Here is a 24,872-nt window from a genome sequence, read left to right as displayed (position 1 = left end):
TCCCCAAATTACCGTACACCACGGGTGGCGTCACAAACTATACATCAACTCCCCTGTAAATACCCCCTTTCATTTGAGTGGCCGCATGACCCCCGGGTCCGGTGACCCTGGAGCCACAGCGAACCCGGATCCGAGCAGCTCGGCTGCTTCCACGGGGGCAGCACACTTCTGTCTTTCGATTTTGTGACTTGTAAGCCCTCCTGGTTCTCACTTGAAAACCTGACCGTTCCTGTCAGCCCACTCCATTGGCCAGTGACTATTCCGCGTACTGAACCCAGCAACACTGTATAAGATCACACCTTTATACAGAGGTTAAAGGGTGAAAGGCAAGCACCACTGGGACCAGATAGTTGGAGTAAGCAGTGCAAAGTATGCCTATGGAAGCCCTATTAAGAATTGCCAGGCAACAACAGACAAAGCAAAGTTATACACACAGTTTTGGGTATAAAAATGACATTCTTGACAACCATAGTGCTGATTGCAGTTCAGTTCTCATTTCCTATTGTGCTCTTTAAAAATAATAGCTGCACCGTGATTGTGTGGAGGTTTTTTTTCATTTTCTTTTTTTTTTAAATTAAAAACTATTTTGCTCAATTCCTTTACTTTGTAGTTGGATACAGTTTCCATTCATTTATAATTATTATTTGTTGAAGAGATAATATAACACTGAATTACAATGTATTCCATCACGTTTAGTTAATTTGTCATAATATTGGATGTAATGTACTGAGATGTACCTTTGCACTACCAATACTATGTAATTATAGACACTGATTTGGGCTTTGTTTTTATCTGTTCAGTGCTCAGCTGGCTGGTAGCAAAAGGAAAAAAAAGTAATTTAAAAGTCATTCACAGTTTGAACTTTATTACCAAAGATGTGAAGGAATTAATGGTTTGTATTGATTACCATGACTGTAGATGCAGATGTAGATATAATGCTGTTTTTCAGGTTAAAAAAAAACCTTTTTTTCACCTAAAAATTGTATTCTTACATATTTTGGAGGAGTGTATGGACATCTTTCGAACACATACAGAGGTACAAAACATGACGTATTTGATACCTGTGATAGCACATACAGAGGTACAAAAAATGAAGAATTTGATACCTGTGACAGCACATACAGAGGTACAAAAAATGAAGAATTTGACACCTGTGATAGCACATACAGAGGTACAAAACATGACGTATTTGATACCTGTGATAGCACATACAGAGGTACAAAACATGATGTATTTGATACCTGTGATGGCACATACAGAGGTACAAAACATGACGTATTTGATACCTGTGATAGCACATGCAGAGGTACAAAACATGAAGTATTTGATACCTGTGATAGCACATACAGAGGTACAAAACATGACGGATTTGATACCTGTGATAGCACATACAAAGGTACAAAAAATGAAGAATTTGACACCTGTGATAGCACATACAGAGGTACAAAACATGACGTATTTGATACCTGTGATAGCACATACAGAGGTACAAAACATGACGTATTTGATACCTGTGATAGCACATACAGAGGTACAAAACATGACGTATTTGATACCTGTGATAGCACATACAGAGGTACAAAACATGACGTATTTGATACCTGTGATAGCACATACAGAGGTACAAAACATGACGTATTTGATACCTGTGATAGCACATGCAGAGGTACAAAAAATTAAGAATTTGATACCTGTGACAGCACATACAGAGGTACAAAACATGACGTATTTGATACCTGTGATAGCACATACAGAGGTACAAAACATGACGTATTTGATACCTGTGACAGCACATACAGAGGTACAAAAAATGAAGAATTTGATACCTGTGACAGCACATACAGAGGTACAAAAAATGACGTATTTGATACCTCTGATAGCACATACAGAGGTACAAAAAAATGTAGCATTCGATACCAGTGACAAACGTTATACCACCGTATGTCACCAATTTAATAAAATGAGTGTCGGAGTGTTTAATATAACCAGTCATAATACTCTACAAATGTTATATGACTCTTCTCTATGAAAACGCTAGAAAATGTGGACAAATTATTTGCTGATTACAAGGGAAAGAATAAGAATTAACGTGATAGTAGGACAGACTTGGTGGAACACAATGTTGATCCTGGGATATTTACAGAGCAGGGAAGTTCATTCATTGCTGTCATCAGGCGCCACAGATCAGCAAAACTGTAAGATAAAGTCAAAGTTGTTAATATTATTAATTTAAAACCTAATTTGAGTATAATTCAATTTTAACTAAGGAATATTTGCCTAACCATAACATTCTGATGTGAGAACCTGATGATTGTAGAGAGGAGCGGAGCTACATTGGCTAGCTCATACCTTCTCGCAGAGTCCATCTGTCACAGATCACATTGGCAGGCAATTCCTACTACAGTGCCAACCACTGACTGACAGACGTACAGTGCTATTGTTTTCATTGAAAGACAGTTTCTTCAGCAGCTGTGATATATTACATAGTTTTGTGTCCAAGCTTCTAAACAAGCAGCATAATACACACTTCTGAGGCTAAATGTCTTTTTTTATCGGCTAAGGGTATTTATATCAATTCATTTTATACATGTATCGCCCCTATTCTCTTAAATAAAATAGGATCTGTGGCTTTATGCTTTTGTATAATTACTGAATATACACTCCAACATTGAAATGGAGAAGAAGTCATGGAATTATGGAAATCACAGGATCGATAAACATGATAATGATAAAAGCTGAAAAATTGGAAAGACAAGACTGGAGCACCTGGGACATTGGTCATACTCTTTCTATCAGTCCCTGAGGACTGTCCTTTTTCCGGGGAACATTCTGGGCATATTTAGCTAGGATGGCTATACTATACTGTTTATTATTTATTATAGTTGAGAAAATTTTTATTTCTGCTTTTCAAGTATTTATCACCTCTTTAATGTTAAGCTGTTAACATTCTGCAACAAATCTGTAAACAAGCCCTGAACAAAGCAAATGACTTGCCTTCCAACGATGTCCACACTCATTGCATAACACAAAAGTTGTCATTGGCTCATCTGCACTCCGTGTCTGCACCTGTAGGAATTGAAGAAAAAAATCCTGAGAATATTGAGGGAAATTTACAATTCAAACTGAGCGAGACTTTTGGATGCACTCACCATAAGCAACATTTTTAAAGTTTTAAAAACTCTCCTGAAAAGATTAGGTGGGCCAAATGTTATGCCTCAAAAAAACAGTCTTAAAGGGAATCTGTCACTAGGTTTTTGCTTCCTGATCTGAGCACAGCATGATGTGGGTAATGAGACCCCGAATCTAATGATTAATCTCTTAGTTTACTGGTTCAGCAGTTCTGACACAAACAGGGTTTTCAGATATAGCAATGCAGCATGATGAGAAGGCTGCCCCCTCTCACACCAGGCTCTCTGTATACAATGTTTGTAGACAGTGAGCTGCTAATCAAAGCAGGAGGTGTGTCAGACTAAATGACCTGTAGTTGACCTAGTCAATAATAATCTCCTGAAGCTAAAACAAACTTTCGCAGGTAAATAACATCACAAAGTGTGATAACAGACATGTCACTGAAATCTGTTTTAATCCTTGCAGCATGCTCTCTTTAGAATACATAGGAAAAACCTGCTGACAGATTCCCTTTAAGTAAAAAAAAAGCTGATATTAAATGCGTCAAGAATGTACGAAATTTACCATCTAACCCTTTAATACTATTTTGTATGTTTACGTTTGCAAATCAGGCAGTAATGATCACCTGCATAACAAATGTTTTTAGGAATCACTTAGTATGAAGTTGTAGTTGAACTAGAATTACTGTATGGTTGAAATACCCCAAAAATGTGCAAATGATTACTAGAGATGAGCGAACCGGTCCCGGTTCGGCTCGAGGTCGGTTCGCCGAACGGAGGTCCCGTTCGAGTTCGGCTCGTCGAACGTTCGATGAACCGAACTCGAACTGCATAGGAAACAATGGCAGGCAATCACAAACACAGAAAAACACCTAGAAAACACCCTCAAAGGTGTCCAAAAGGTGACAAACAACTCACAACACATGGGAAAGTGACAAGGACATATACTCATGCGAAAACAAAAGAGCTGGACAAGGAAAAAGAGGAGGACACACAGATATATGAGTATATGCAAGGAAACATCGATTGCATTAATGTGCAACTTGAGCCCTGCTCATTTTAGGCTTCCAATCTGGATAAATTGCCTGAGCTCGCCACGTACGCCTTGGGGATCTTGTCGTGTCCTGCAGCCAGCGTTCTCTCGGAACCTGTCTTCAGTGCTGCTGGGGGTCTGCTGGCAAATAAGCACACGTGTCTGTCCACTGACAATGTGGACATGGCTCTCAGAGGACTTTTCTTCCCCTGGGTCAGCCAGGGGACGGGAAAGGCACGCGTATTTTTGAGAGTGCTTCATGCAAAGCATCTTTTTCATTTTGAAAAGGGGCATCAACTGATGTCAGTCAAGTGGGGTGTGTGTGGCCCATTTAGTGGAAACGAGGGAGACTGTGGTTGGAGTCCCCTCGCTGTGTTTCTAAAAGAACCAAGATGAACAAGTCATGGCTCTCAGAGGACTTTTCTTCCCCTGGGTCAGCCAGGGGACGGGAAAGGCACGCGTATTTTTGAGAGTGCTTCATGCAAAGCATCTTTTTCTTTTTCAAAAGGGGGCTCAACCGATGTCAGTCAAGTGGGGTGTGTGTGGCCCAATTAGTGGAAACGAGTGAGACTGTGGTTGGAGTCCCCTCGCTGTGTTGCTAAAAGAACCAAGAAGAACAAGTCATGGCTCTCAGAGGACTTTTCTTCCCCTGGGTCAGCCAGGGGACGGGAAAGGCACGCGTATTTTTGAGAGTGCTTCATGCAAAGCATCTTTTTCATTTTGAAAAGGGGCATCAACTGATGTCAGTCAAGTGGGGTGTGTGTGGCCCAATTAGTGGAAACGAGTGAGACTGTGGTTGGAGTCCCCTCGCTGTGTTGCTAAAAGAACCAAGAAGAACAAGTCATGGCTCTCAGAGGACTTTTCTTCCCCTGGGTCAGCCAGGGGACGGGAAAGGCACGCGTATTTTTGAGAGTGCTTCATGCAAAGCATCTTTTTCATTTTGAAAAGGGGCATCAACTGATGTCAGTCAAGTGGGGTGTGTGTGGCCCAATTAGTGGAAACGAGTGAGACTGTGGTTGGAGTCCCCTCGCTGTGTTGCTAAAAGAACCAAGAAGAACAAGTCATGGCTCTCAGAGGACTTTTCTTCCCCTGGGTCAGCCAGGGGACGGGAAAGGCACGCGTATTTTTGAGAGTGCTTCATGCAAAGCATCTTTTTCATTTTGAAAAGGGGCATCAACTGATGTCAGTCAAGTGGGGTGTGTGTGGCCCATTTAGTGGAAACGAGGGAGACTGTGGTTGGAGTCACCTCGCTGTGTTTCTAAAAGAACCAAGATGAACAAGTCATGGCTCTCAGAGGACTTTTCTTCCCCTGGGTCAGCCAGGGGACGGGAAAGGCACGCGTATTTTTGAGAGTGCTTCATGCAAAGCATCTTTTTCTTTTTCAAAAGGGGGCTCAACCGATGTCAGTCAAGTGGGGTGTGTGTGGCCCAATTAGTGGAAACGAGTGAGACTGTGGTTGGAGTCCCCTCGCTGTGTTTCTAAAAGAACCAAGATGAACAAGTCATGGCTCTCAGAGGACTTTTCTTCCCCTGGGTCAGCCAGGGGACGGGAAAGGCACGCGCAATTTTGAGAGTGCTTCATGCAAAGCATCTTTTTCTTTTTCAAAAGGGGGCTCAACCGATCCCAGGCAAGTGGGGTGTGTGTGGCCCAGTTAGTGGAAACGAGGGAGACTGTGGTTGGAGTCCCCTCGCTGTGTTTTACATGCTTTTAGAAGGGCATGACATGGCTTGGAGGTTGACTTTCAGCATCTGCAAACTGTTGGCTACCAAAATGCTGCCTTTCCAACACCTGTGGTTATAGACAATGAGGAACATACTGATGAAGATGAGACGCAGATACCCGATTGGGATGACAACTTAAATATTCGGTCAGGGCAAGAAGAGGCTCGGTCTGAGGGGGAGGGGAGTGCAAACACAACAATTGATGATGAAGTTCTAGATCCCACCTACTGTCAACCCACAGTCAGACACTCGAGGAGGTCAACAGAGGCGGTGGAGGAGGATGCAACCGACGACGAAGTTACCTTGCGCCTTCCTGGACACAGTCGGAGCACTGGTAGCACGTCTACAACTGCATCCTCAGCCACCACTCTGCCTCTGAGCATTATTCGGGGTGGATCAACAGGTCGCATGGCCTCTAAGCCTTGCCTAGCCTGGTCCTTTTTTGACATAGAAAAAGATCGCCCAAATTATGTGATCTGTAAAATTTGTCATGGTTCTCTTAGTAGAGGTCAAAACCTCAGCAGTTTGACTACTTCTTCCATAAATCGTCACATGAATAAATATCATATGGCCTGGTGGGAAGCTCACCGTGCTGCAATGCGGCCTAGCGGAGCGAACCATCCACCGCCTGCCCCTTCCAGTGCATCCGCGCGCTCGTCATCTTCTAGGACTGTGGGGACAGCTGTCACACCTGTTTTTCCACCCACAACTTCCACCACTGTAACCGCAACAGGCAGTTTGCTCGGTAGGTCGTCAGTTGGTTTGGAAGGGGAAACAAGTGAGTGTGTACAGCTCTCTCAAACATCGATAGCACCAACGTTGGATGAAGGCAACATCATGTCTCCGCCTGCACTTTCCTCACAAACCTGCATTTTTCCAGGGACACCCTACTCAACACCGTCTACACACAGCAGCCAGATCTCTGTCCCTCAGATGTGGTCAAATAAAAGGCCACTTCCTGCGACCCATGACAAAGCTAAGAGGTTGACTCTATCCCTCTGTAAGCTGTTGGCTACCGAAATGCTGCCTTTCCGCCTAGTGGACACACAGGATTTTAGAGACCTTATGTCTGTCGCTGTGCCCCAGTACCAGATGCCCAATCACCACTGCTTCTCCAAGAAAAGCATGCCCGCGCTACACCAGCATGTCGCACACAACATCACCACTTCCTTGAGAAACTCTGTGTGCGACAGGGTGCATTTCAACACAGATACTTGGACCAGTAAGCATAGACAGGGTCATTACATGTCACTGACTGGGCACTGGCAAACTATGGTGAGAGATGGAGAAGGGTCTGCTGTACAAGTCTTGCCGTCCCCACGAGTTGTTTCAATCCTTCTTCTGTATGTAGAAGTTAATACACTGCTTCTGCCTCTTCAACCTCGTGTGGGTCCTCCACCTTGGCGCAAACCCTGTGTGGTCAGGCCACCCTTCCTTGTAACTGCGCACAAGGACTACCACACACCTCCTTACTATGCTGGCAGCAGAGCTCAATGCCATCAGGCGGTCAAAGTTTTACTTTGAAATGTATGGGAAATGTGAGTCACACCGCTGAGAAGTTGTGGACGGTTAGCTCTGGATACAGAGTTTCATCAATGGTTGTCTCCACTCAACCAGCAGCCAGGGAAGGCCGGGTGCGACAATGATGCAAACATGGGTGCGGCCCTTCGCTGTGACAATGTGACACACATGCCTTGTGTGGTTCACGTGTTGAACCTGGTTGTCCAGCAATTTTTAAAGCACTATCCTGGCCCACATGGCCTTCTGCAGAGAGCACGGTGTAACGCCTTCCTTGATCCACACACTCAGATGGGCTGTTAATGATAGGCTAGAGGGAAGCCACTCACCAAGCAGGACCCCTAGAACCCTGAAACCCTTTAACCCCTATACAGGGATAAGGAATTGCACAGGGCCCAAGGTGATTAATACCTGTGGAAGGCTGCAGTTCCAGAGAATAGTAGTCAGGCAGGGTCAAAACATTAATTGAGGAACAGGAACAGAATGGGACGGCCAGGACTTAATCAGAAAACAAGCAGAGGTGAAATGCGGATCGGCCAACAAGGTACATAAACAGCAAGCAGGAAAAGTAGTCAGGTAACAAGCACACAAAATCATAAAACTGAACTGGGGGTAAAATTAACCAGAGGTTCATAGCTATGTCTGGCAGTGGTCTGCAGACAGGATGTGCATAAAAAAGGGTGTGGTGTCTTCCCATTGGTTGTAGCTGAATGATGGTATTTCATCTGTGAGATACCCACCAGCTACATTCAGCCAGAGATTCTGCATCTGTCAAGGTAATGCAGCCCAGTGGGTGAGCATAACCTGCGTCCACCTGCGCCGCTGGCATCGACTCCTCTCCCATCATCAGCACTATTCATGAAAGGAACACGTTGTCACCTGGCGACCGGAGTACAAATTGACGGAGCGGACTCCGTTGCTGACTTAATAGCCGTGTGCGGCAATGATGCAAACCTGGCTGCGGGCCATCGTCAGGGCAATGTGACACACGTGCCTTGTATGGCTCACGTGTTGAACCTAATTCTCCAGCAATTTTTAAAACACCATCACGGCCTACATGGCCTTGTGCAGCGTGCACGCTCGCTATGTGCTCACTTCCATCGTGCGCACACAGCAGCTCAACAACTTTCGTCGCTACAGAAGTCTTTAGGTCTGGTGGTTAAACGCCTGAAATGCGATGTGCCCACAAGCAGGAATTTGAATCTGCACATGTTGCAGCGTTTGTGGCAGCACCGCCAACCCTGCTGCAATACGTTATGACATATAGCCTGGGATAACTTGATCCAGAGGTGGTGCAGATCACGCTGCTGGAGTGGTGTCAGATCAAGGACCTATGCACCCTGCTACACAGTTTTGAAATGTCGACGAAGATGTTTTGCACTGGCAATGTCATTCTCAGCGTGGCAATTCTGGTCATCTACATGATGGAGCACACTGTAATTATTATTCGGAGTAAGGTGTTGGGACAAGAGGAAGGGGAGGAAGTACAGGAGGAGTCATATGGGAAGGGATAACAAGATCTACGAGGTCCAGATGGTCAGCGGCACCTATGCGGCAGTCATGGTGAGGGAGAGGGATTAACAAGGGCGCATAGTATCAGCAAAAAGTGTTGAGGAAGGTGCAGGAGCCCATGAAGAAATGGAGGACGAACTGGCGATGGGCATGGAAGACTCAGCAGATGAGTGAGAGCTTGCTCACATTTCGGTTGTGCAAGGTTGTGGGGAGAGGGCAGAGGAAGGAGGCACGATTCTCACCTCTCTGCCACCAACACACCAAGGACTTGGTCCTCCTGGATGCACAAGACACATGAGCGGCTTCTTGCTGCACTACCTACAACATGACCCTCGGATTGTACGAATTCAAAGTAATCCAGAATACTGGGTTGCCACACTGTTACATCCCCGGTACAAGACAAAATTTGGCAAAATAATTCCTGCCATAGAAATGGACGCACGTATACAGGAGTATCTGCAGAAGGTGGTACGCAATCTTAGATCTGCTTTCCAATAAACACCAGTGCTGCACAGAGTGAATCTCAACGCTTTGTCATGGATAGGAGGAAATGGTCTTTTACTTGTCCACATCTGAGGGACCGAGGGATGGCTGCTGTGCTGAGATGGCGTTGAGTACGGTGTCCCTGCACAGTTGCACTTTTGGTCATATACCAAAATGAGTTGAAAAAGGACAGATGCTGGTGGAAAGGGGAACAGGTGTGTTGGAAAGGGGAAAAAAGTTTTGGTCCGTGGATTTGGTGGTTAAGCAACAGTAACATTTGCTGAAGAAACACCATCTGTTACAGTGGGACTGGCAGATTTGGATAAAGTGGTATATACTATGTTACCGCTATATAACGAAAATTAATAAGAAAAGAAAGAGAAAGGTATATATCCCCATCAGCAGTCAGTGTCCACCGTGCTCCCAGTTGGAAAAGGAGAGGTTGGCAACTGGAAGGTTTGGTGGAGGATACAGAGCTGTGTGGCTATGAAACTAATAGTAGCCTGAACCGAGTTAGACGCCATTCGGATCTGGAGACTGTGAGCCCTGTTAGCGTCACAGGGTCCACATGCCCACCCAGCCCAGGAACTCCCTGTTAACAACACAGGGGCCATTGAGTACGCTGACCGTGTGCGTATGGGCACACCTGTGGACAGCAGGCGCATCAGCAGCAGCAGGCCTGTTAATGCCACTGGGCTGCACAAGCAGGACTGGTAGGACAGGAGCTGGTCTTAACCATTCTGCGTTACCAACTGTGGTGGTGGCCTGCATCGACACCCTATCCTTGCCTACCTCTGGCCTAAAGCCGCAATGGGTTCAACACATGGAGGTGTGCTCTTTCGGAGCATAATAGAAGACTGCGCACCTCCTTGTTGGCTCCAGCCCCTTTTATAACCTGGGTCCGCCCCAAACCAGGGTGAACCACAATGCACCTCCTGGAGACAAAAGTAGAGTGACACGTCATGAGTGGCATAACTAGCGTCCTATTTGGAACCACAACTTCAATGATGACCTCATGGCTGCCATGACCCAAACACCTCACCAGTCATCGTCTGACCATCAATAATGCGGTGACAAGTCATAGGGGTGGCCCTCTGCAAGCCATTTGGGAGGACACCTGATGCCCTGTGGTCTATATGTGCCCCCCCACATCAGGGGCAGGGCCAAAGAGTTCATTACCGGACCTAGTCCCTGATGCAGTAAGTGCCTGAGCATTCTCAGTAGCATGAAATACAGTATCTGAAAAAAGACTATCAGCTTTAGCATGGTGTCTAGGCACAAAACAGGACTTAGACCCGGCACGTAATGCAAGCACCTGTGCAAAGAGGGTTTTCACACTTAGTGTGGGAGCATGCGCTGTATCCCGAAATGAAGACTTAGCGTCAGGAATAGCACAGTCAGGCTGAGCATACTCACTAGGCGAAACACTGTAATTAGGCTGCAGCTGGGGTAAATCGGCACACGCATGCGCACTAGCTGCCTCTCCACACTTAGACGTGGAGGGGAAATTGCTCTTGGAGATGCTGTCTATGAACAGAAGGAAAAGCTAAAGGAAGCATGACTTTCTATCCCTCCGAATTATCAAATGCAGCAATGAATTCCATGAGTTTGCTATAACATTAGCGTAGCAAAATGTGCATGAGGGTGTCATGTAGAGGTGCTAGAAATAGCTTGGCACCAGTGGGGCACTAATGGAATACAACAGCCAGTTCTATGATGCCACTAAATGGCAGTATTTTTTGCTATCATTATAGCCTATTAAATACAGAACAGGAGGGTGTCATGCAGAGGTGCTAGAAATAGCTTGGCACCAGTGGGGCACTAATGGAATACAACAGCCAGTTCTATAATGCCACTAAATGGCAGTATTTTTTGCTATCATTATAGCTTATTAAAAACAGAGCAGGAGGATGTCATGCAGAGGTGCTAGAAATAGCTTGGCACCAGTGGGGCACTAATGGAATACAACAGCCATTTCTATGATGCCACTAAATGGCAGTATTTTTTGCTATCATTATAGCTTAATAAAAACAGAGCAGGAGGGTGTCATGCAGAGGTGCTAGAAATAGCTTGGCACCAGTGGGGCACTAATGGAATACAACAGCCAGTTCTATAATGCCACTAAATGGCAGTATTTTTTGCTATCATTATAGCTTATTAAAAACAGAGCAGGAGGGTGTCATGCAGAGGTGCTAGAAATAGCTTGGCACCAGTGGGGCACTAATGGAATACAACAGCCAGTTCTATGATGCCACTAAATGGCAGTATTTTTTGCTATCATTATAGCTTATTAAAAACAGAGCAGGAGGATGTCATGCAGAGGTGCTAGAAATAGCTTGGCACCAGTGGGGCACTAATGGAATACAACAGCCAGTTCTATGATGCCACTAAAGGGCAGTATTTTTTGCTATCATTATAGCTTATTAAAAACAGAGCAGGAGGGTGTCATGCATAGGTGCTAGAAATAGCTTGGCACCAGTGGGGCACTAATGGAATACAACAGCCAGTTCTATGATGCCACTAAATGGCAGTATTTTTTGCTATCATTATAGCTTATTAAAAACAGAGCAGGAGGGTGTCATGCAGAGGTGCTAGAAATAGCTTGGCACCAGTGGGGCACTAATGGAATACAACAGCCAGTTCTATGATGCCACTAAATGGCAGTATTTTTTGCTATCATTATAGCTTATTAAAAACAGAGCAGGAGGGTGTCATGCAGAGGTGCTAGAAATAGCTTGCCACCAGTGGGGTACTAATGGAATACAACAGCCAGTTCTATGATGCCACTAAATGGCAGTATTTTTTGCTATCATTATAGCTTATTAAAAACAGAGCAGGAGGGTGTCATGCAGAGGTGCTGCACATAGATTTGCACTAGTGTGACTAGACAAAAGTACAATAGCCACGTTTAGGATGCCACTAGGTACACTGACTGTTTGCTAGTATAATGGCTTAGTTAAAAAAAGTTTGAGTGTGCAATGCAGGCAGACGTGCTGCAAATATCTTTACAATAGTGTGAATAGACAAAAGTACAATAGCCACATTTAGGATGCCACTAGGTACACTGACTGTTTGCTAGTATAATGGCTTAGTTAAAAAAAGTTGGAGTGTGCAATGCAGGCAGACGTGCTGCAAATATCTTTGCACTACTGTGACTAGACAAAAGTACAATAGCCACGTTTAGGATGCCACTAGGTACACTGACTGTTTGCTAGTATAATGGCTTAGTTAAAAAGAGTTGGAGTGTGCAATGCAGGCAGACGTGATGCAAATATCTTTGCAATAGTGTGACTAGACAAAAGTACAATAGCCACGTTTAGGATGCCACTAGGTACACTGACTGTTTGCTAGTATAATGGCTTAGTTAAAAAGAGTTGGAGTGTGCAATGCAGGCAGACGTGCTGCAAATATCTTTGCACTACTGTGACTCCACAAAAGTCCAATAGCCACGTTTAGGATGCCACTAGGTACACTGACTGTTTGCTAGCATAATGGCTTAGTTAAAAAGAGTTGGAGTGTGCAATGCAGGCAGACGTGATGCAAATATCTTTGCAATAGTGTGACTAGACAAAGGTACAATAGCCACGTTTAGGATGCCACTAGGTACACTGACTGTTTGCTAGTATAATGGCTTAGTTAAAAAAAGTTTGAGTGTGCAATGCAGGCAGACGTGCTGCAAATATCTTTACAATAGTTTGAATAGACAAAAGTACAATAGCTACGTTTAGGATGCCACTAGGTACACTGACTGTTTGCTAGTATAATGGCTTAGTTAAAAAAAAGTTGGAGTGTGCAATGCAGGCAGACGTGCTGCAAATATCTTTGCACTACTGTGACTAAACAAAAGTACAATAGCCACGTTTAGGATGCCACTAGGTACACTGACTGTTTGCTAGTATAATGGCTTAGTTAAAAAAAGTTTGAGTGTGTAATGCAGGCAGACGTGCTGCAAATATCTTTACAATAGTGTGAATAGACAAAAGTACAATAGCCACGTTTAGGATGCCACTAGGTACACTGACTGTTTGCTAGTATAATGGCTTAGTTAAAAAAAGTTGGAGTGTGCAATGCAGGCAGACGTGCTGCAAATATCTTTGCACTACTGTGACTAAACAAAAGTACAATAGCCACGTTTAGGATGCCACTAGGTACACTGACTGTTTGCTAGTATAATGGCTTAGTTAAAAAAAGTTTGAGTGTGTAATGCAGGCAGACGTGCTGCAAATATCTTTACAATAGTGTGAATAGACAAAAGTACAATAGCCACGTTTAGGATGCCACTAGGTACACTGACTGTTTGCTAGTATAATGGCTTAGTTAAAAAAAGTTGGAGTGTGCAATGCAGGCAGACGTGCTGCAAATATCTTTACAATAGTGTGAATAGACAAAAGTACAATAGCCACGTTTAGGATGCCACTAGGTACACTGACTGTTTGCTAGTATAATGGCTTAGTTAAAAAGAGTTGGAGTGTGCAATGCAGGCAGACGTGATGCAAATATCTTTGCAATAGTGTGACTAGACAAAAGTACAATAGCCACGTTTAGGATGCCACTAGGTACACTGACTGTTTGCTAGTATAATGACTTAGTTAAAAAGAGTTGGAGTGTGCAATGCAGGCAGACGTGCTGCAAATATCTTTGCACTACTGTGACTCCACAAAAGTCCAATAGCCACGTTTAGGATGCCACTAGGTACACTGACTGTTTGCTAGCATAATGGCTTAGTTAAAAAGAGTTGGAGTGTGCAATGCAGGCAGACGTGATGCAAATATCTTTGCAATAGTGTGACTAGACAAAAGTACAATAGCCACGTTTAGGATGCCACTAGGTACACTGACTGTTTGCTAGTATAATGGCTTAGTTAAAAAGAGTTGGAGTGTGCAATGCAGGCAGACGTGATGCAAATATCTTTGCACTACTGTGACTAGACAAAAGTACAATAGCCACGTTTAGGATGCCACTAGGTACACTGACTGTTTGCTAGTATAATGGCTTAGTTAAAAAGAGTTGGAGTGTGCAATGCAGGCAGACGTGATGCAAATATCTTTGCAATAGTGTGACTAGACAAAAGTACAATAGCCACGTTTAGGATGCCACTAGGTACACTGACTGTTTGCTAGTATAATGGCTTAGTTAAAAATAGTTGGAGTGTGCAATGCAGGCAGACGTGCTGCAAATATCTTTGCACTACTGTGACTACACAAAAGTCCAATAGCCACGTTTAGGATGCCACTAGGTACACTGACTGTTTGCTAGCATAATGGCTTAGTTAAAAAGAGTTGGAGTGTGCAATGCAGGCAGACGTGCTGCAAATATCTTTGCAATAGTGTGACTAGACAAAAGTACAATAGCCACGTTTAGGATGCCACTAGGTACACTGAGTGTTTGCTAGTATAATGGCTTAGTTAAAAAGAGTTTGAGTGTGCAATGCAGGCAGACGTGCTGCAAATATCTTTGCAATAGTGTGACTAGACAAAAGTACAATAGCCACGTTTAGGATGCCACTAGGTACACTGACTGTTTGCTAGTATAATGGCTTAGTTAAAAAGAGTTGGAGTGTGCAATGCAGGCAGACGTGCTGCAAATATCTTTGCACTTCTGTGACTACACAAAAGTCCAATAGCCACGTTTAGGATGCCACTAGGTACACTGACTGTTTGCTAGTATAATGGCTTAGTTAAAAAAAGTTGGAGTGTGCAGAGGACAGGAGGGTACAGTGCCAGGATTGTGGGGCTCTGGGTAGAGGAATGAAAGCCTGCCTTTCTATTCCCTCCTAATGGGGAAATGCAGCGACGAAATCCCTGACCTTGGCTACACAGACGCTGTCTCTGTTTTCAGGACCTGTCACCTATGGCTCTGACCCTACCGGTTTCAGCCCTTAAAAGGACTGATAGAAAGTGCTCTCCCTATGCTGTCTAACGCTGTGTATGGAGCGCATACAGCTGTATCGGCGATAGGACTCAGGAGGACGGAGCTGCGACAGTGATGTCTGACACCAAAGACGCAGAAGAGATAATGGCGTCCTGGAGGAAAATGTCCGGTTTTATAATGCAGGGACATGTGACATGGACATCCTATCACACATGCCGTTGCTTCTCTGGCTAAAAGTCCACTTAGCTGTGTGTGTGTCTGGGATTGGCTGACATGCTGGCCCGCCCCACTACACGCGCGCTTAGGGAAGGAAGACAAGGGAAAAAAAAAATGGCCATTATAGAAACAGCAGTGATCTGAAGGCGCTGTTCCCGCACACTATACACTGAAATGTCATAATAGTGTGATTCACAGAGTGACTTACACTATTACAGCGGAAACCAAGCTAGGAATTAGCTGTTTTTTTGCTGCTAGAACCGTTCTCGAACGTTTCTAGAACTATCGAGCTTTTGCAAAAAGCTCGAGTTCTAGTTCGATCTAGAACAGGCCCCAAAATCACTCGAGCCGCGAACTGGAGAACCTCGAACCACGAACCGCGCTCAACTCTAATGATTACTAAAAAATTGTTCTTTTGTGCAAACCTTTTTTTCCCTTTATGGTACTCTGGAGTTCTGGAAATCATGCATTACATTTGGTTTTTTGCCCAAAGCTTCTTTTAACCTTGTTTTCTTATATTATTAACGGTTTTCTTTATAGGTGTGAGTTGAGGCATTTTATTCTTCTGTTTTCAATGCTTCAAATATGCGTTAAAACTAGAGGTGAGCAAAGAGATTCACAGGACCCTTGTCCAGTATCCACATAAGTAGGGATTCTGCCAAATAGATGGTTTACAGACAGGCCCAGACTGGGACTGAAATTCAGTCCTGACAATTTAAATAGCCCAGGTCCACTTCTTTGAACATCTGTAACCTATGCTCTCTAGATAGTGGAACTAAAGTTGAGCAGCATACAATGAAAAAGATGTGTGCGGCAGACCAGTATAGCTAACAACCAATGAATTATGGTCAATTTTCATGAGCCAATAATTGTGAAACGAGTGTTCGTAACAAATCTTCCTGACTATTGGCCCGTCTAAATAGGTCAGTAATAACCAGATTTAAGAGACATATGATTATTCGTCTAGGGAAATGATTTTTAGCACTGGTTTTTGCACTATTGATGCAAACTTGAATACTTTAAGCATTACTAGAAAGAAAATACCGACATTAAATACAGCTATAAATAAAACTGTTAAAAGGTGATGCTGTACAGAACTCTAGAATAATTTACAAAAAAGTTAAAAAAAAATCCCATTAAATATCCTTCTCCTCTTAAACAAAAAAAGTTGTCCTAATATATGGATTTTTTTAACAGTTTATTTTCATATTTCACTTCATGATAGTTGGACCAGGGTCCTGTGAACTGATTCATTCATCTCTAGTTAAAATCCATTAAATCGATTCTCTAGAGCTTAAAGCGGCTGTCCACTACTCAGGCAACCTCTTCTCCATCCCTATGTTTCCCCCAACAAAAAAAACACCACCTATACTCACCTCCAGTACTTCCATTCCTGTGGTGTCAGCACTGCTTATCCCGTGGATCGCATGTCGTTTTTATGTCATGCGATACAGGCGACCAATCAGCACTGGCTTTGCTCTCCTCTTATTCCGACAAATGAAGACATCCGCTGGAATTGATAGAGCAGCCGTAGCTGCTGTTTGGTCGCAAGGATAGCATGACATAATGTCACATGAGCCGCGGGAGAGCCAGTGCCAACACCGGCACCAGAGCTGAGTATAGGTGGTGCTGTTTCATTGGGGGAAAATATAGTGGTGAAGAATAGGCTGTCCAAGTAGTACTAATTGGACAACCTCTTTAAATGGAACCTGCTCAATCTAATGGCATGTATGTGAAGGCGCTTTAATGCTGATGAAATCCTCACCTTTCTTGCAGAAATCTATTTTGCTGTCTTAGAAAAATCCATAGTTTAAATTGTATGGTAAGGAGTTGCAAGTGCAGCGTATGGACACAGAACCTACAGCTCTGCTGCATCTCTGCCTTTTCTATTCCAGCCTCCTGTCACTGACGGGTCACTCATGTTTCAGTGACCTGACAGTCATAGACAGGAAGCAGCCATTGGTCGGAGCAGTGACGGCATCCACACCGGGCGCACCAGAGCAAGTGCTGGGGTCCTGGACAGGTGGGGGTCCCACTGGATATCGGCAGAAGAAGGTCGACCCCATTTCTTTGGTCCTTGGGCAGATTACCAGGCACCGCAGTATGCCCTTTAAACCAGCAGAGCATGCAGCTTCCACTCCTGAACGCTGGGTGCACTTGCATTGCACTGCTGAACAAGGGTTCCCCTGTGGGCAGAGTTAGGGCATGATGCACTCTAGTCCCACAGATGAAAAGGAGCAGCTGCTAACCCCAGCGTATCAAGTATGTTTATGCCCCCAATGTCCCCCCATATTACAGCTGCTCCTAGCTTCCTCAGTTTGTGCATGTGCCCCAGTAATGTGTATGCCCCTCAGTAATGTGTATGCCCCTTAGTAAAATGTATGTCCCCCACTACTGTGTATTCCACACACTAATGTGTATGCCCCTCAGTGATGTGTGTGCCCCCGAGTAACTTGTATGTCTCCCCAGTAATGTGTATATCCCACAGTAATGTGTATGTCCCCTCAGTAACTTGTATGTCCCCCCAGTAATGTGTATACCCCCCAGTAATGCCTATGTCCTGCAGGCCCTGAGTCGGAGAATAGGGGTAGAAGCGCGAAAGCTATAGGTACAGTGTCCACACACTGCACTTGCAACTTAACATACTATGTCAACTATGGATTTCTCTAAACTAGCAAAAAGCATTTTCACAAGAAACCTAAATATTTACTCAGTATATTAAAGTGCATTCACATACGTGCCCTAACTTTGAGATATAAAATCCGGATGACAGGTAGTCTTTAAAGACTTGTCTCTATATACAGTGTATCACAAAAGTGAGTACACCCTTCATATTTTTGGAAATTGTATTATCATGTCTGTTCATGATTCAACATTGAAGATATTGCACTTTGACACTATATAAAGTAGTCAGTGTAAATTTGGTGTGCACTCTAACTCAACACATAGCCATTAATGTCTAAACCACTGGCAACAAAAGTGAGTAAACCCCTAAGTGAAAATAGCCAAATTGTGCACAAATTATCAATATTTTGTGTGGCCAACATTATTTTCCAGCACTGCTTTAGCTCTCTTTGGCATGGAATTCACTAGAGCTTCACAGGAGCCACTGGAATCCTCTTCCATTCCTCCATGACGAAATCATAGAGCTGGTGGATGTTAGAGACCTTGCTCTCCTCCGCCTTCATTTGAGAATGTACCAGAGATGCTAATCAGGGTTTATGACTCGAGACATACTTGGCCAATCCAGCACCTTTACCCTCAGTTTCTTTAGCAAGACAGTGGTCATCTTGGAGGCATGTTTAAGGTAGTTATGATGTTGGAATACTGCCCTGTGGTCCAGTTTCCAAAGGAAGAGGATCATGCTCTGCTTCAGTATGTCACAGAACATGTTGGCATTCATGGGTACCTCAATGAACTTTAGCTCTCCACAGCCGGCAGTATTCATGCAGCCTCAAACCATGACTCTCCCACCACCATGCTTGACTGTAGGCAAGATACACTTGTCTTTATACTCCTCACCTGGTTGCTGCCACAAATGCTTGACACCATGTAAACAAAATAAGTTTATTTTGGTGTCATCAGACCACAGAATATATACCATAGTGGGGGCATGGATTAATATATCTTATATGGGTGGGGGGCATTGTCAAATATATGTGGGGGAGAGGGCGTGTTTTATAGATTTAAGTCGAGAGTATTTACAGTAAATGTTATATCAGGGACTATTGATCCTTTAAAATAGGGCCAGTTTAAATGCAGTTGTGTAGATGATGCGTTTTTTTATTGCATGATCCACATTTAATAGACTAAAGTACTGTAATTAACCTAAAAACTGTCAAAAAATACAATCAAAACCATGCCAACCACATGCCACTCAAAATTGCATCAAAACGGCACCGCATTGCTTTATACTTATAATTCTAGGGAAGGGACAATGCTGCAAATTGCATGTATGTGGATACGGGAACTATCATAAATACATTTTGTGGGAAAGGGGCCCTGCAAGGGAGCATTTAAATGAAAGGAATGGCTGTGTAATTTTCTGCAATTAATCCACCAGGAAATCCACAGCAATATATTACTCGAAATGGTGTGATTTTAGTGCAGATTCTATTGTTGATTTCACAGTGGAAAACAAAGATATGTAAAATATAAAAAAACACACAAAAAATTTCACTTTATTCTGACTTCCCCCATTGTTTCGTAGCTCTATAGCCTGGTCTGTACAACGTGACCTCCCATGAGGGATGACTCTTTCTATGATATCATCTCTGTAGGCCAGCATGTAAAGTCAACAGTATCAGTCAAGGCTAAAGGGCCTAAAAAAGGTGTAAAAAGTGTTTCCTTATTTTGTTTTTCAGGCCTTGTGAAGTTTTGTAATTCGTTCAGCAATTGAAGTTTGTTTCAGATTCGTAGGGGCACTTTGCACACTACGACATCGCAAGCCGATGCTGCGATACCGAGCGCGATAGTCCCCGTCCCCGTCGCAGCTGCGATATCCTTGTGATAACTGCCGTAGCGAACATTATCGCTACGGCAGCTTCACATGGACTCACCTGTCCTGCGACTGTCGCTCTGGCCGGCAACCCGCCTCCTTATTAAGGGGGCGAGTCGTATGGCGTCACTGCGACGTCACACGGCAGGCGGCCAATAGGAGCCGAGGGGCGGAGATGAGCGGGATGTAAACATCCCACCCACCTCCTTTCTTCCGCATATCCTACGGAAGCCGCGGTGACACCGGTAGGAGATGTTCCTCGCTCCTGCGGCTTCACACACAGCGATGTGTGCTGCCGCAGGAGCGAGGAACTACATTGGACCGTCGCGTCAGCGTAATCATGGATTACGCCGACGCTGCACCGATGATACGATTACGACGCTTTTGCGCTCGTTAATCGTATCATCGAGCCTTTACACACTACGATGTCGCATGCGATGCCGGAAGTACGTCATTTTCAATTTGACCCCACCGACATCGCACCTGTGATGTCGTAGTGTGCAAAGCCCGCCTTAACTCAATAGGGAAAATCTGCAATAAACCCCATCCATTCTCAGCATTAATTGTCATGCAATGGATTTCCAATCCACAATCCAAGTCAATTTATACACAGATATTTTTTTTCCAATGTGTAGAATGATATTTGACAAAATCTTTTTTTTTTTTGCAAAATTTAAATATTTTTCCATGGTTTGAGAAAATTACCGTACATCAAAATATTGACATTAAGGCAACCTTAATGCAACGTGTGGGGAGGGGGACTTTCTTAGGCCTCATTCAGCCATCTGTGTTTTTGATGTACATGAAAAAAAAATTGGATTTTCATTAGTATTTGGTCCATGTGTTGGTTTTTACCATCAGTTATATTCTTGTATGCAAAAAGAAAAAAATGCAAAGCTTCTCCCACCCATTTTGGGTACATTCCGATGGAACATGTATGTGTGGACATGTGAGAAATAGACAGCACACACGGACCAATGTAAGCTTATATGCTAGTTCACGTGGGCTATTTTCCACATGAACCTTCGGCTATACTAGAGTATAGAAATGGCAGACATCTCTTGCACCCGTCTGCTATCTATATGGGTAAGCGTAGCTACACAGTCAGCCAACCACAACTGGGGACCCAATGGGTCCAATAAATTAAGAGGACTGTGTGAGCGTAGCTATACAATGTTAAAAACTAAATGAACATGGATTGCTTCTTTGTGCTGTCTGTGACTTTCAATGACCCATAGACTTGTATAAAATGTTTTGATTAATGACTTGGATCAAAAAATGGACAATTCTTTATGTTTTATTTTTACAGACATGCACAGTGCAGGAAAAGAACTGATGGAACATGTAAACAGCCCCATGGACTACAATAGGTGTGTGTTATGAATGTGAAAAACAAGTTCTAAATGGATGTCTGAATGATTTTTATTGTACGAGGCCATATTTCACAGTCTGTATATGGACTGCACAAACTGACTCCAGGTCTGATAACTCAACAGCCTCATACTGTAATTGGCTACTAACCGTTGTGTTGGGGTCAATAGACCCACGGTTGGTTCAGACATTGAATGAAATAAGCTATCTAAACCCGGCATGATCAATAGAGACTTTTCTATAAGGTTAGAAAGGCGGCATTAGTGTGACTTGACCCGCAACTTCAAAGTTTCGCTGTTAGACATGGTCGTTGTGGGCTTTGACCAATGAACAAATTACAAGAAAATATTCCCTTTAAGCTGCACACTCTGGAAATATTATGGATAAAAAGTCCATACCCTGCAGACAGCAAGAGCTGTACCTGTCCTCGACATTCATTAAATTAGTTACATTTATACAAAATGCAGAATAGTATAGTTGTAGTAGAGGCTTCTCTTGTGGACTTGCAAAAAAGCTTATGAGACACTAAAATGCACAAAATGCCTAAAAAGAAAAAAAAAAAAAGAAATAATGTTGCGGACGGGGGCTAGACCACTGCAAGGGGGTGCACGGATCCGGGTTCGTTACTGTGGCTCGAGTGGCAGCCGGACCCGGGCTCGTGCAGCCGTCCATCTTCACAACCGTAGAAAGGGTGTATTTACTGGGGGAAAGTTTGTCAGTGACGCCACCCGTGGGTTGTGGTGAGAGTTGGTAGCACCGCCGCTGCCTGGATATGGGACGCCCGGGGCTGATGGAGTGGGGCAGCAGGATGGTATCCCCTCCACAGGTAGAGGAGGTGTTGTCCTAGGGCCCAGGTAAACGGGGAGTTATGCTGCGGAGAGTGTCATGCAGTGCTGGACCAGGAAAGAATGGTGTACTCACAGTTTCAAGGAAATCCACACTAAGTCCAGTAGTAAGCCAAATAGTAAACCAAACCAGCCTCATGTGCAGCTGCTTTCTTCTCTTCGGCTCCCAGCCGGGTAACTTTTAACTTGTAAACAATAGAACATTCGGGTAGCTTACTGTTGTTATGCTACCATGGTTGCATGGGGCCATTAGGTTCACTCACATCTCTGAGACTAGCATTCCAGGGACAGCCACAACACATCCCGGGAGTCGGACCCACAAGCTGGAATGGACGCGGTGTGGTCGGCAGTGGTGTAGCTTCAGGAAACCGGGCTGGCTGGTGCTCTACAACCAGATTGGAGACGGGTCCGGCTCCGGGAAGGTTAGTATGGTTGAGTGGGTCTGCATTCCCATCTCCCGATGCTGCTCTGCGTGCACGGCGGGGTTCTCATGGGCCCACACTGCTGACACCATTCTCCATACCTCTGCTTTCCAGTCCACAACTTGTTGAAGGGACTGTACTCGCACCCGGACACAGAACCGGGCTAGTTCTCGCTCCAGCCAGGCAGCGGTCCCTGGCACAGGATGACTGGATTCCTGCTCCACTGGCACAGACATTTTGCCGTTTGCAAGTTTGTTAATCCCCATCCACTCTCCTTGCGCCTCCATCTTCCTGCTCCCCCTTGGTTTTCGACTGCAATCTCTCGAGACCCACTGTCCTTTACAACTTCCTGATCTGGGGATCATTGGGTTCCGCCCGCGTTCTTAGGGGGTGGGGCTTCAGATTTTGCTCTCTTTTCGGGGAAGAAGACGGCAAGGTTGTTGTTTTTGGCGCCAAAATGGCAGGCAAGATGGCGGCAGTCAAAAAATTTCAGCGTTTCACGGATTAACAGTCCAGGAAAGGTGCACTTCACCCAGGTTAGTAGATGGGGTAAGTATCCTGTTCGTGACGCCAAGTTCGGGTTGTTGCGGACGGGGGCCGGGGCCTCTGCAGGAGCTGCTCAGATCCGGGTTCGTTACTGAGGCTCGAGTGGTGACCGGACCCGGGCTCGTACGGCCGTCCGTCCTCACAACTGTAGGAAGGAAGTATTTACAGGGGATTGATTTGTCGGTGACACCACCCATGGGTTGCGGTGAGAATTGGTAGCACCGCTGCTGCCTAGTGATGGGGCACCCGGAGCTGATGGAGCGGGGCAGCAGGAGGAAATCCCCTCCACGGGTAGAGAAGGTGTAGCCCCGAGGCCCAGGTACACGGGAGTAATGGCTGCTGGAAGGTGTCATGCAGGGCTGGAATGGTGTACTCACAGTTCCAAGGAAATCCACACAAAGTCCAGTAGTAAAACAAATTGCCAGTGACCGGTAACCTCCAGCGGTTGTATTCGGGTCCCACACACAGATATACAGCCAGGGACCCTCTCTTCCACACTCTCTGTCTGTCTCTCTCTTGTCTGGACTAGTCCGCTTGAAACGGCCTCCGGACTGGATCGATTCTCTCAGCACCGGCGGGCTACAACCCTGCCCCAGTCTACCTCAGGTTCCCCACGACCAGATCTCCGTCGCCTGTGGCCCTCACTGCCACCTAGACGGTGTAGCTAGTCCAGTCGTCCGGTGGTCTGAGGCTCCAACCCCAACTACCACCCTCTCCAGGGAGCTCTAACTCCCTCTCGTCAGCTCTCCACTGACTACAGCTCACACTGAAACTAAACTCTTCTCTGTCACTTCCTAAGCTCTTCTCGATCCCTCTCATTCTCCTGAGAGAGGGGGGGTGGGCCTGATTGGCTGGTGTATGCCTGTTTGGGGACTGTGTTGATGTGCCAAGGAGAATGGAGTCCTGCACCTGGTAGATTTGTGCAGTCTCTGTGACAACCTGGTTTTGCCAGGGCGTCACAATAACATAAAAAATGTAAAGTCCTGTGTTCAAGATCCATAACACAGAGAGTCTCTCACTCTTTAGCACCTGCATTACCTGGACAACATATTCATTAAAATAGGTATTGTGTAGCATTTAGTGCCCTCCTGTGGTGGCACTGCACAGAAACTAAACATTTCCCACTATGTTTCTTCACAGACTACAGCTGATTGTTGGGGATTAAGAGGACAGATGGAATTGATCAAAGTTGAGAACCTTTTAAAGATATGATATTTCTGCCATCTTTTCACTTAGACGCTGGTAGATTGACAGGTCTCTGATAAAGCAAATATAGGTATCCTGTCATTTGGATATAAAACTTCACCAATTTATTTTTTAAATAATTTAAATAAATAATTTTAAAAAACGGCATGCAGTCCCACCCACCCAATTTTGATACACACCCAAGATAAAAAAGACAGCTGGAGCTGGTATTCCCAGGCTAGGGAGACCCATGTTTTTTTTGGCACCCCCCAGCCTAAAAATAGCAGTCCACAGCCCAAAATTGTTGCATCCAGTAGATGCGCCAATTCCGTTTCTTTACCCAGCTCATCCTGATTTCCCTGGTGCGGTGGCAATCAGAGCAATAAAAGAGGTTAAAGACAGCTGTGAATTGTCAAAATAATCACAGCTGTCATCAAGCCCAAAGTTAGTGATGGGGAAGGGTCTATCTAACCTTAGAAGTAAAAAGAAATTAACACAAAACTCAAAAAAAAAGCCTTTGTTT

General features: G+C 44.6%; 1 protein-coding gene across 2 annotated transcripts in view; it reads right to left on the bottom strand.

Annotated features, from left to right (window-relative positions):
- Nucleotides 1–837: 837 nt before the first annotated feature.
- The window catches only part of LOC142291424 (transcription elongation factor A protein 3-like), a 219,113-nt gene continuing 195,078 nt past the window's right edge, over nucleotides 838–24,872 (bottom strand). For both annotated transcript variants that reach the window (XM_075335934.1, XM_075335935.1), the window contains exons 16-17: nucleotides 2,995–3,066; nucleotides 838–2,193 (exon numbers count right to left, since the gene is read on the bottom strand). In XM_075335934.1, coding sequence (XP_075192049.1) covers nucleotides 2,185–2,193; nucleotides 2,995–3,066 — 81 coding nt within the window. In that variant the 3' untranslated portion in view covers nucleotides 838–2,184. The remainder of the gene's footprint in view (nucleotides 2,194–2,994; nucleotides 3,067–24,872) is intronic.

The sequence above is a fragment of the Anomaloglossus baeobatrachus genome, chromosome 2 (genome assembly GCF_048569485.1).
Source record: "Anomaloglossus baeobatrachus isolate aAnoBae1 chromosome 2, aAnoBae1.hap1, whole genome shotgun sequence".
Classification (NCBI taxonomy): domain Eukaryota; kingdom Metazoa; phylum Chordata; class Amphibia; order Anura; family Aromobatidae; genus Anomaloglossus; species Anomaloglossus baeobatrachus.
This window is presented reverse-complemented; position numbering and strand designations above follow the sequence as displayed.